At 38.0% G+C, this 13,702-nt stretch overlaps 1 protein-coding gene across 1 annotated transcript in view; it reads right to left on the bottom strand.

Moving 5' to 3' along the window:
- The window catches only part of LOC122751450 (phospholipid-transporting ATPase ABCA3-like), a 161,907-nt gene that overhangs the window by 27,763 nt on the left and 120,442 nt on the right, over positions 1-13,702 (bottom strand). Inside the window, 3 exon segments of the mRNA XM_043998512.1 lie at positions 3,682-3,757; positions 4,426-4,610; positions 8,408-8,563. Of these exon segments, the coding sequence (XP_043854447.1) occupies positions 3,682-3,757; positions 4,426-4,610; positions 8,408-8,563 (417 nt within the window).

Here is a 13,702-nt window from a genome sequence, read left to right on the forward strand (position 1 = left end):
GTGCATTTAATGTCTTTCCTCCACCATCTTGGCTCTGCCCCCCCATCCCCAATATTTGTAAAACAAACATTTAGGGGTAGCCTTATCTGTAACAACCCCTCTTCAATCATATGATCTTGTTATATTGTTTGCTTTCAAATTTGAACTGTCAACCTGATTTGGAACTAAGAACATCCAGGAAATCAGGAATTGATTGATTTTCCAGTAAAGACATAAAACTTTGAGTGCCCAAGGTCTGTAACCACTGTGGGCAAAAGGTTTAAAACTTTCACTCAGCAAAGGAAATTTGAGCTCTTCTTTCAGGAAGAGTTCCACATGCTGCATGCCATTTGCTAATTAGAGAAAATAAATTGGTGCCGGTCTTCCTAAACTGGACTTTACTTTGTTCGTTGTGAGTTTTCCTCAATCTTTTTTCTGTAATGGCCAGTTAGGGTAAATTATTCTTTTTGATACTGTGGATCACTCTCTTTTCCTGAGTATTCTCTTTTCTTTAGATTTTGGTGACAGTTCTCCCTCCTGGTTTACTTCCTACCTGTTTGACTGCACCTTCTGAAATTCCTTTTCTAGGTCACATGTATTAATCTTAGGTGTCCCTCAAGAGTTTATCCTGGGTTCTCCTCTATTCTTTCTCTTTATAACCTAGCTTTCTTAGCTCATCAGCTTCCATGGATTCAATTATTATCTTCATCCTGATGATTCTTATATCTGTTTATCCAGTCCTCACTTCCCATCTTGTATCACCAACACCTTGATATAGATGTCCTGTAGGCATCTCAAAATCCCAAATCCCCAAATCCCAAACAGAACTCTTTCCCTAAGTACCAGTCTCTCTTCCCATTGCCTCATGTCTGCTGGCTTGTCTTACTGCCTCAGCTCTTTCCCTCTACTCTGTGTTCCACCCAGATGCCAGTTGTGATCTTGGAAAGACCATATCCTCCCTACTCAGTAAACTTCAGTGGCTCTGTTTCCTTTAGGATCAAATATAAAATCCTGTTTGACTTTTAAAGTCATTCAAAACTTGAGCCCTTCCTTCCTTTCCAATCTTCTTACACTTTGCTCTTCTTCATCTATTCCATTATCTAGCTACACTGGCTTTCTTGTTGTTCCTCACCCATGGCACTCTTCTCTCCTGGCTCCATATCTTTCCATTGACTATCCTTTTCATGCTTGGAATACTATTCCTCCTCCTTTTCTCCTTTTAGTTTCTCTGGCTTCCTCTAAGACTAAATTCTACTTTATGCCTTCTTATCTCCTGTATAGATCTTGCACATCCATAGTTGTTTGCATATTGTTTCCCACATTGGAATTTACTTCCTTGAGGGCAGAGATTGTTTTTGCCTTTTTATATATCCCAAAATATTAACATTATATCTTGTACATAATAAAAGCTTAATAAATGCTTGTTGTTGTTGAAGCTGTTGTTGATGATGGGAAACTCTGAAAAGGGCTTTAAGGAAGATTTCCCATTTATCACCTCAGATCTGAGGTTCAAAATAAACTCTGTCCTTCATATCTGGACGCAGGGCTCATGCTGCTTTGACCAAGGAATACCTATTCTTTGCTAGAAATGGGAACTTTATAAGAAATTATAGGTACACTAATAATTTTTTATAAAAATAACAAAATGACCTGGAGCTCTTAGAGTGCTGAACTGAAGTAGAAGGAATTTGAAAAAAAATCTTCCTTACTGGGTTTGGACCTAGAGCCCAGTGAGCTCCATAGTTTAGAATGAGTAGTCTCGGGGCAGGTAGGTGGCGCAGTGGATAGAGCACCGGCCCTGGAGTCAGGAGTTCCTGAGTTCAAATCTGGCCTCAGACACTTAACACTTACTAGCTGTGTGACCCTGGGCAAGACACTTAACCCCAATTGCCTCACCAAAGAAAAAAAAAAAAGAATGAGTAGTCTCAAAAGAAAGGTTTCTTTCCTGCCCATGTCACAGATGACTATAAGAAGTAAACTCTATATTTAAATGAATCAATAAGCATTGATTAAATGCATGGTTTGATTTTGTAGGCTCTACTGTTATGTCATATACCCTGTGGAAGTTCAGGAAATGTTTGGTAATAAAAGGGAATATTTTCAGTACATGTGAGTGAGTGATCATGCTGGTCCAAAGGGGTGACAAAACAGACTGAATTCAAGTCTTCTGTGATATCTTCAGCTTTTCTCCTTGCTGGGGGACAACAGACTAGGAATATTGCCTCTCTTAGCCCACTTGCTTCTATGTCAAACAAGACTCATGTTTGCTCTTTTGGAATGTCATATTGATGAAAGATGTCCAACCACTTGAGGCTTTGAGCTCAAAGCGTAAGCTTCTAAAGAATAGTTGTGATAATAGAGTTACCCAGGCTCACTTTGTCATATTCCTTAATGTGGCTTATCTGCCTTATTTCTCATAATGGGTCATAAAAAGCACTAGGGGCTAGTCTTAGGTGTCTAGATGGCAACAAAAAATACTATGGGTATGAGGATACAATGAAGATACAAAGCATATATAGACAATTACAGGTATATAGAATTATATACTGAAATCATTATCTCATGAGATAAGTTTCCCTTAGATCCCTTGCATCTGGAGCCTTCACCAAAGTTCCCTTTTATCCTATAGCACTTATATTCTGTACCATACAGATGAGCACTTAATTACAGGTTGCTTTTTATTGTTTCATGTGGAAAGTGCTAGCCATGGGTTTAGGGAGGATAATTGTTTGTTCCTGAATATATTAACTTTGATCTCAGTTCCTCATCTGTAAAACTTTACTACCTACTTCACAAGATTACTGTCACGAAAGTGCTTTGTAAACCTTAAAGTACTATGAAAGAATTATTTTTATCATCTTTCCCAAAATATTATCTCAGCCCCTATTGAGTTACAACTATATGTCCTTTAAGGACTGGTACCAGGGTTGTTTTTTTGTTTTGTTTTGCTTTTTAATTTTTTTTTTAGCAGGGTAATGAAGGTTAAGGGATTTGCCCAGGGTCAGACAACTTGTAAGTGTCACGTGTCTGAGGCCAGATTTGAACTCAGGTCCTCCTGAATCCAGGGCCAGTGCTCTATCCACTGTGCCACCTAGCTTCCCCTGGTACTAGGTTTTTTTTTTTTCATATTCCCCACAGTAACTTAGTAGGCACTAGTTTTATTTATAAGACTATCCTTATTTATAATTTATAAGAATTTATTAGTTTCTAAATACCTTTGCCCAGCCATTTGTCCCCAGTACTTTCTCATGCTAGGTCTCTAACAAAATGACCTATTACACTCTCAACTTGAATCCTTAAGAAATCTGTTTTTGTAAAAAAAACTTTCTGATTTCTACTCCTAATTCAGGAAGAGCTGTCTTTGAGCAGGATATCTTTCTGGTTCCCCCATTTCTATCCTTAACTCAACTAGCGATTCACTCCTAGATTTTTGGCTACCCAAGTAGCATATATTTCCCAGTTTCCAGGTTCTACTGAACTTATTATACTTCTTTCTTCCATTTCTACTTCCCCCTTGGAAGCCTGTGTTTCCTTTTGGTTTACTGTTTACTGAAACCCCTAATCTGTTCTTCCTGGGTAGTATCAGTGGCATTTATCATTTGCTTAAAACAATTATTAAAGTACAAGCCTGAACAGCGCCCAGACACAGTAACAGACACTGTGAACCATCTTAGCTAAGTTTATAGAGGCTCATTTTGTTACCAGAAAGTTCACCACCAGGAAATGAAATGTCAGTCATAGAAACAAAGACTGTGTAGCAAGACACAAGAGGCTGTGACTGTATTAACGGAGGGGAGTTTCACAAGATGACGTCAGGAATCTTGGAAGTAAGAAGTTAAGCAGTACAAGTTTAAAGTCATTCCTCTCATATTTTTGTATTACTCTGACACAAAAGTTCATATGGGTATAGAGTTATATAAGGCAAAAGTCATTTAACAAATCCACGAACTAGAATAAAGCCAAAGAAACTAGTCTAGGGAGTGAAGACTAGAAAATTATCAGCTTAATTTATATGTTTTATTTCAAACTATGAACATTATTTGTTGTCAGTATTATGCCTATCTTAATGTATAAAAATACTGGATGTAAATGAATAGAAGGGTTTTTTTGTATGTGTCAGAAACAGTACGGTATGGTAGCAAGGGAAATGGATTTGGAGTCAGAGGACCTAGGTTCAAATTCCACCTTGGCCACTTTTCCTTCATCTGAAAAATGAGGGGTTTGTACTAAGTAGCCTTTAGGGTCCCTGCCCATCTCTAGATAAATGATCTTATGGTACTTTGAAGTGTCATAGTTGTATTTTTGATTACTCAGAGAAATCCCTGACTTCCATTTGATGGCAGTGAACATGTACTATATGTGGGCCAGTACAACAGCAGCAAAAATTCCATGTGAAAAGTCATATAGAAAATGTTATATTCCTAAATCACATGCTTAGTCACTTACCTTATGCCACTTTGTGTAGAACTGAAAGAATAAACAGCGACTCAATTTGTTTCTCAATTTCCAGAGTTGGCTCTCAAGAAGAAAAAGTACGAGAAGGAAAATGAGACCTGAGACAGCCATTGAGGTAATATATTTTCCGATCCCATGACCCTTCCATGAATAAATATTCTTCTCATATGTAATACCTGAGGATAACAAAAAGTGATATACTCATTATGGGATGATCTGATTTATTTCTTACTTATCTCTTGTAACGATTGGAATGACGCCACCTGCTGGAGACTTACTGTAGAAGAGTTCTGCCCATGAAGCGAAGGTCTTTGAGGGCAAGACCAGGAGTCTTTTCTTTGGCGTCAGGAAGTGACACGGGCTAGTGGGAGGAGGAAGGAAGAGAGTGGCACTCGCTCTGACTCTCTGGCCTTTGGACTCTGGTGGAGAGCAGAGCTAGAAATGTGCTCTTCCTTTAATAGATAGGAATCTAGGCCTTTCTCTCTCTTTACCAAATTCTTATTCTCCTTAATAAATGCTTAAAAGTCTAACTCTTGCTAAAGCTTATAATTTATTGGCGACCACTCATTAGATATTTTAGACAGACTAGCTAGAATTTTAGCCCTGTTACCAATTATATTAGATTTTTAAATTTCTCATAATGGCATGAGGATAATTAGGCAGATAATGCAAAAAGTGATGAAACAAAGATAAAAATTATTTTTAAAAATTAATATTACAGCAATTGTCTTCTCAATTACCCTCCATAAGGGGGGACTATAGTAATATTATAATTTTAAAGAATGTTTCAATTTTTGTTTTATTATATGTTTCATGTGTAACAACCAAGATTATGAATTCCCTTAGACATGTTTTTGAGAACTTTCATTGTTTGATTTGATTATTGACAAAGCTATTTTAAAGTTGTATTAAACTCAATTTTATAGGAAATTTTCCTGGCTGATTACCAGCATCCACACATCAACCCCTGAAAAGACTTCCATTCTACGATTACACCTAGAGGACAACTGAGAAAAGACTTTTAGAGACTTTAAATGAACAGTTTTGTTTTGTTTTTGTTGTTTTTTTTCTTTTTCTCTTTCTGTTATAATATACCCCATCTGTAATATGTACTCTCTGTAGAGGCCCTCGCTTTGCAAGACCAATGTCAAAGCATTGGTTCATGAGGACAAAAAATTGCCCCTCTGGACAAAACTTTCCTCTCTCCCTTTTCTATATTGTTATTAACATATTGTTAGTTAGCATAGGTTATTATATTCTGTTATTTTTGACTGTTTCATCAAGGAAATGTACTGTTTCTTGAGGAAACAAAGCGGGAACTCTACATTTGGAAAGGTTCTCTTATCACAAATGTTCCTTTAATTTTTTAAAGTTTTGATGATCATGCTACATGAGCTCTATAAATAAGGAAGCTTAGACAACATTTAGCATGATACCTAACAGAAAAAATGTCAAGAGTGTATTTAATAAAATGATAGTATGCCATAGTGGTAAATGTACTGGACTGGGAGACTGGATATGTATTTTTATACTACCTCAGATATATGTCAAGGCAATTAGCTTAACCCCTCAGCACAGGGGTAATAATGACAATATTTACACTAACTACCTCTTGGGCTGGTAAGGAAGGAAAATGCTTTACAAATATTAAAATAACAACATAAATGTGAATTTTGATCATTATTTTTGCTATGGTATTACACAGGTTATAAAATATACATGATAAACCAATTAACTTAAGTGTAATTAATTACAACTTTTATAGTGGTCAAATTCTAATTTTCAGTTTTGCTCTTCTTGTTTGGTTACTCTAGTGCTATGTACAGTTTAATCCCCATATATCTTTTTGCACATAGATACAGGTACATATTTGCACAAAGATATAGGTACACATTTTAAAAAAAGGTCCTAGATCTTACTCATTAATATCTGGGCCTCCTAGCTGAGTCACGGAGACACCCTGTTCCTCAAGAGAGCCAGTTATTTCCTCTCTAGTGTCTATGATGCTTGTCCCAACTTCCCTTGGCTCCCCATCGTGCTCCTAGCTGTCAAGTTAGCTCTTCTGCCTTCCATTATGAGAGTTAAAATATGCCAGATAAATGCTGTTGCTTCGCTGACTACCTCTTTTGTGGAAACCTCTAAGTCCCATAAAACATTTATAAAAGGATGGAGACAATTCTAAAGTCAGAGATAATGAAACTTATTCACACTAATTATAAATGATTGGGAACAAATTCTTCCTGAACTTTTTAGGTGAAAGGATATTGATCCACTCTTTTGTGTTGAAAAAAAAAATGACAGGCACCATTTATACAATTTACAACTCTGTTCAAGGATCAGGTAAGGAAAAAATTTCTAGAGGAGACATACTTATGAGAAGAGTAGGGAACCTTTTAAAAGGAGAAAAGCCTTTGGGGTGTGTGTGACAGAGAGCTGTTAAAGTAGAAAAGGCCACTAAGCTGTACATAAAGATTCCTGCAGGCCACATATTAACTTAGTTTTAAAATGTAATGTTGTATATGTTTAATTGTATTTTTATTTTTTTGTTAAATATTTCCCAATTATATTTTAATTTGGCTTGGCAACAGTTAGTAGCATTGCTGCCAGCTGTATGACATCTCTGTGTTAAAATATAACTTAGGACTTTTTAGATATATACGTATGTATCTACATATATACACACATTTGCTGGTTAACTGAAGGAGGTGAATGGAATGCCACTGTTTGGAACAAGAGTGAAGATAAATGTGATTTAATATGATAACATGATATAATAGTAATTTTCTATCATACATAGATGATATACAAGGAAATATTTTAGGTTATGGACAGCTGGGCTTGCACATAGTTCATTAGGTAACCTTGTCCATGGAACCTCCTTTCTTCCATCCCCTCTCACCCCACACTCTGTCCCCCTTTCCATGAAATAGTTACTTGAATGTGTACGCAGGTGCTCCATAGAGCTGGTCTAATTTAATCTCCATACCAGCTTGACCGAAAAATAATCAGAGACCATAATGCGGAGGTTTCAGTGAAGAAGACAAATCCCAATGTTTGTGAACCAAAGATTTTAACCAGGGTTTCTGTTTGAGATGAAGACTTTCTTTCCCTTTTCTCCAACATCACAGAACTTTTAGGACTAGTCTAATTTATTTCTGGCTGCCTTAAATTCTTCTGCTTTAGGGTTTTCAATCAGTTTAACCTGTAGGTCTGATTTTTTAAAAGTATATGAACTATTGTCCATCTCAGTACTGTCAAGGCAATACCATGAACAGAAACTACACCCTGGGGACACCACAAAACTGGGCCTCTTGGGATAATTTGTTAGTCAGAAAGAACACAAATTAAACTACCAGCTAGTTAATATTGTCTGGCTTAATGGCCTGGTAAGCTCTTATTCTTTTTCTATTCTAAAATATTCAGCTTATGAGTCACAGTCTTAAGATTTTTAATGGATTAAAGAGGCTAAGGTATCTCTAAACTATCTTCCCCTTTATTTTAATTTTATTTTTTTGTGAGGCAATTGGGGTTAAGTGACTTGCCCCAGGTCACACACAGCTAGTAAGTGTCAAGTGTCTGAGGCTGGATTTGAACTCAGGTCCTTCTGAATCCAGGGCCGGTGCTCTATCCACTGCGCCACCTAGCTGCCCCATATCTTCTCCCTTTAACACAGAGTTTGACTTCTTGCTTTCTGTCAGAAGTTCAGACATGGAACTGCATGACTCCATTCCTGTTCAGCAGTATCGTACTGGTCTGAAAGTATCAATTTAACTAACTTTCTGTAGAACAAACTACTACTAACTCCTCTAACGGATTTGCCCATTATGTCTTCCTTGAGGTATTAAAGTGCTTCACAGAGTCCCCATGCTGGGGAAATAACTTCTGCACTGACAGTGATCTTAATGATACATTATCTCTTCCCTTTCAGCTACTAAATGTGGAAAGGAACTGTTACTTGAATCTGGATACTCACCCTTCTCTTCACAATCTTTAGAAGCACGAGAGGTACAGTATTTCTGGGCTTTGTAGTTTTCATAAAATCCACTGATAGACTGCCCGAGGTTGTGATTGGGAAATATCAGAAATATATTATCCAAGGTTTCAATGGAGGAATTTGCCATTACCACCACTATAATGGAAAAGTTATAGATTACCTTCTATTACAAGAGACATGACTCCCCAGGACATCCAAATTAGGCTCATGGAATTTCTAAACTACATGTGATACTTGAAAGATAGCACTTATCAGTAAACTTGTTTTTCCTGATAGCTAGTTCTTTAGGTATGTATGTATCATGACAGAGTTCTGAAATATATTTTGGGTACAGTGAATATTTTTAGGTTATGACTGTGATGTTCTTTCTGTGATGAGGAAGCCCACCTGAACCAATTGCTAGAAGGAACATAGTCTAAGACAAGGGTTGTCAAGCTCTTATGGGATAAAAGCCATTTTTGTTTATTCTTAAGACTATTAACTTTAGTCATTTTACACATACATATATATTTGTATATATATACACATACATATGTAGGTGCTAGGGAGATTTTAGGCCAATTTCATCTTTACTAACCCATCTTTTATTTTTGGTTTATAAATTAATATACATTAATAATACACAATATATAATTGTGATGGAATACTACTGTGATATAAGAAATGATGAGCTCAATGATTTTACAAAAACATGGAAAGACTTACATGAAATAATGAAGAGTGAAATGAGCAGAACCAAGAGAACATTGTATACAGTAACAACGATATTGTTTTAAGAATGACGTTGAATAAGTAAGTTATTTTTACTTTTATAAATACCCAAATTAACTATAAAGGACATATGAATAAAGATGCTATCTGCATCCAGAGAAAGAACTGATTAACAGAAGTGTATATAGAATAATTTTACACACACACACATATACATACACACACCTATTTGTGTCTAATTGTACCTATCTCTAGGGCAAGGGGAGGGAAGAAAAAATAATTTTGTTGTATATTTGAAAGGAATAGCAGGTTGTGCATAGTAGATTTGCAGTTTCATATACAATTATCTTTTAAAAATTGTACTATGTTATGGAAATGTTTGTTTTATTCTATAAATTAAAAATAAAATTAAAAAAATACAATATAATACAATAGAAAGACAAAATAATTGTCTTCAAAAAGTCCTTACTATAATACACATATGTGGTCCAGGTTCTGGAGGGAGGAGCTTTGGTGCATCCTATATGATTTTCTCAGGTTATCTCATATCTTGGAATGCAGGGAGAACCTGGTTCTGAGGGGATGAGTTGTAGAACAGGAGACAGCAGAGATAAGAAGAAGAATGGATTATGGCCACAACAAATCCTGGAAGAAGGAGCTACGATTGGGGGCAACAACAAGAATATCCAGGCGAGCACCTCAGGACAGTATTTGTGCTTTAGGAAGAGTAAGGAAGGCACAAGATTAAAATGCTAAGTCTGAATTTTATCTGCTTCTAAACTTGCTATTCATTAATTGCTCATAGTATGTAATGTGAATGCATGTTGTGAGATGACTTACTAAACAGACTATACATATGCAGGGTATCTCCAAAGTCTTAATGCAGTTTTTTTTTGGGGGGGCAATGAGGGTTAAGTGACTTGCCCAAGGTCACACAGCTAGTAAGTGTTAAGTGTCTGAAATTGGATTTGAATTGAGGTCCTCCTGAATCGAGGGCCAGTACTTTATCCACTCTGCCACCTAGCTGCCCCCGACAGTTTTAAAGTTTTAATAACTTAAACAGATACAATTCCTAACTCTTGCACCAGGTTCTAAAAACAAGGAAAATTTTAATTCTATTGTAAGAGCTTATGATTCTTAAAGTTTCTTCCTCCCTTGGGTGGCAGTGAATCTCAACTCCTGGATAAACACTTTTTCTTCTACTGGTTTGGTCCTTCCAATGACACAGTAAAGGGGTGGGGGGTGGGGGGCAGAGAATGGCGAAAATGGAGAGATGAGAAACTCTACTCTTCCCTTAAGAGCACTTCTTTCTCAGTGCCTTGACTTGAACCTCAAACTGTCTTTACAGACTAACAGAATACTTATCTTTGTTCCCCCTATATATTAAGCAAACTGGACTACTTGCCATTCTAGAAATGGATTCCAGACATTTTTGCCTTCCTTTGCTCACATCTATTTCTAGAATGCCTTTTCTCCTAGATTTTACTGCCCATCATTCCTATCCATTTTTTGTTGTTGTTTTTTTTCTTCGGGGCAATGGGGGTTAAGTGACTTGCCCAGGGTCACACAGCTAGTAAGTGTCAAGTGTCTGAGGCCAGATTTGAACTCAGGTACTCCTGAATCCTGGGCCGGTGCTTTATCCACTGTGCCACCTAGCCGCCCTCTTCCTACCCATTTTTAAAGGTCCAGTTCAAATGCAATCTTCTGAAGCTTGTCTTGAGTCTCTCAGGCATAATTTCTCCCTCAGCTGAATTCGCACAACACTGCCAATCTCTTTGATTTTACTTTGATATTTAGTCATGTATTATAGTTACCTTTGTATATGTTTTAGCTCCCTTACTAAACAGCAAACTTAGAGCAGTGGTTTTATTCTTTGAATTCCTGCATTGAATGCCTACTATGTGGAGGTATAAAATCATTAGTAACTTTGGAGAGAGTGGTTTCAGTGGAATGATGAGGTTGAAAGTCAGATTATAAGGGATAAAGAAGATAGTGAGAGAAGAGAGGAAAAAAAGTGGAGGCATCTATTGTAGATGGCCTTTTGGAGAAATTTAGCTACATAGGCAGAAGATATATAGGACAATAGCAGGGATGGAAGGATCAAATGAGGGTTTTTTTTAGGATAGGGGAGATGGGCATGTTTGTAGGTAGTAGGAAATGAACTAGTAGACAAGGAGAGATTGAAAATAAGTGTAGTGTGGGGATAACAAGGGAGGGGACAGTATATTGGAGGAGAAATGATGGAATGGGATCACTTGAACAAGGAGAAGGGTTAGCCTTACTAAGAAGTGAGGCCACTTCATCAAGTGAAACAGGGGTAATGGAGGAGAGAGTGGCAGAAGGTACCTAATAGGGGACAGGGAAGAGGAGAGAAGAGGGATTTCATGGCAAACAGCTTTAATTTGGTCTGTAAAATATAAAATATTCTCAGCTGAGAAAATGAGAGATTTGAGGAGGGAGGAAAAGGTCTGGAAGAGCAGCTGTGGGGAGTGGGAGAGTGAGTTGATAAGGAAGTTATTAAAGTGAGTTGCCCAGCAGCAGTGAAAACCCAATTGAGGTTGTATAATATAAATTTGTAGTGAACCTAGTTAGAATGGTTTTGTGATTTTTCTCTACCTTTGTTCAGTAGTATGTATAAAAGAATGAAGGCAATGAATTATGGGAGTGCATAATCAGGAATATCACAAAGGGGCCAGGGACAGTGTAGAGGTGAATTCAGTCATCAGGGAGTCAGTATGGGGAGAAGAGGAGAGAGTGGCTAGTGCAAGGGAGATGGCAGGAGAGAATTGCGAGATCAAGAGACGAGAGGTCATGGTATGCCTGATGAGTGTAGTTTTTTAAGGGAAGGCATAGGGAAAGGTGAAAAAATAGTTTGTAGTTGTATAAGTGGCTTTCAGGATTCTTGAAGAGAGGCGTTACATTTGTGGGTGATAGCAAGACTGAGGGTATGATCATCTTTGTGTATGGCTGAGGTATGGTGGAGGAGTAGCTCATGGTTAAGTGACTTGGTTGAGGCACTGAGTGCTTAGGGTATTTGAAGGAGAATCAATATGATGTTGAAGTCCCCCAATATGAGTGCAGGAGTTGGAAAGGAGAGAAAAATTGTAAGCCAGATACTGAACTCATTGAGGAATGAAGGGGAATGACCTGGTAACCTGTAGACAACTACCAGGATTTTTATTGGGATAGCATGACTCTCAAAGGAAGACAGTTTTCTGAATTATATGCTGGAAGTGGCAATGGGGGGTTCAAGAAGTATTCCAACTTCCCTACCTTGACCAATGAACCAAGGAAAATTAGTGAAAGAGTGGCCAGGGAAGTGGTGTCATCAGTGGGGACACAGGTTTCAATAAAAGTTAGTAGCTGGAAGGAGTGGAAGAAGAAAAGATTTAAGATAAAGGGCAGTTTGTTGCCCTATGGAACAGGCATTCCAGAGGGTATAGTGGAAGGGCTGAAACTTTGGGGTGGGAGGTTTGAGGGGGGTGGGAATGAGGAATCAAGTGATAGGGGATGAGGAATGGGGTTTGGATAATGATCTATAGGAGTTCAGAGTCACTGGGATATGAAAGGGTATGACCAGGTGTAAGAATATTCATTGAGTGGAAGATGACACTCTTAAAAGTACAGATGGAGCAAGAAATGGAAAGTCTGAAATCAAGGGGAGTGTTGTTCTTCTTTGTACTAGAAGTTTTCCACATGCCAGTTGGGAGAATTGTCTGGCAGCAGGAGGTGGAAGATATGTTGTTGCTTTGGGGTAGATGGAAGATGCCTGACCTGGCCCCTCAGCGGACACCTTACATCAGCAGGAGATAGAAAGCTCAGGGGATAAGTACAGGTGTGGTCTGAGGTCATCTCCTGTGAGGAGGCTGGCTATGAGGTGGCAGCAGGAAGAGGTAGACTCCCTGTGCAGATGTAAGACACCTGGTCTGGCCCCTAGCAACCTTTCCTCAGAGGACACTGTGTCTAGCAGGAGATCATCCGTCAGAGGTATGAGTTGCCCTGGCTATGTGTTCTCTAACTGTGCTCTCCACTAGTGTACTCTTCATTTGTGCTCACTCTATCCACTGATGCAGTATGTAGTTGTAACAGTGTTCAGTAACTGTCTTTGATTTGAGCTAATTGTGTCCATTACTAAAAGTAAAAGCCCTGGTGGGCTATAAAGCTGTGCATACCCTTTGACCCAGAAATACCACTTTTGGGTCTTTTTCCCAAAGAGATCATAAAAAAAGGAAAAGGACCCACATGTACAAAAATATTTATAGCTGCTCTTTTTGTGGTGGCAAGGAATTGGAAATTGAGGGGCCACCCATCAATTGGGGAATGGCTGAACAAGTTGTGGTATACAAATGTAATGGAATTCTATTGTGAAATGATGAGCAGGGGCAGCTAGATGGCACAGTGGATAAAGCACCGGCCCTGGATTCAGGAGGACCTGAGTTCAAATCTGACCTCAGACACTTGACACTTACTAGCTGTGTGACCCTGGGCAAATCACTTAACCCCCACCGTCCCACCAAAAGAAAAAAAAGAAAGAAATGATGAGCAGGCAGATTTCAGAGAAAT

Source organism: Dromiciops gliroides, chromosome 1 (genome assembly GCF_019393635.1).
Source record: "Dromiciops gliroides isolate mDroGli1 chromosome 1, mDroGli1.pri, whole genome shotgun sequence".
NCBI classification, from domain to species: Eukaryota; Metazoa; Chordata; class Mammalia; order Microbiotheria; family Microbiotheriidae; genus Dromiciops; species Dromiciops gliroides.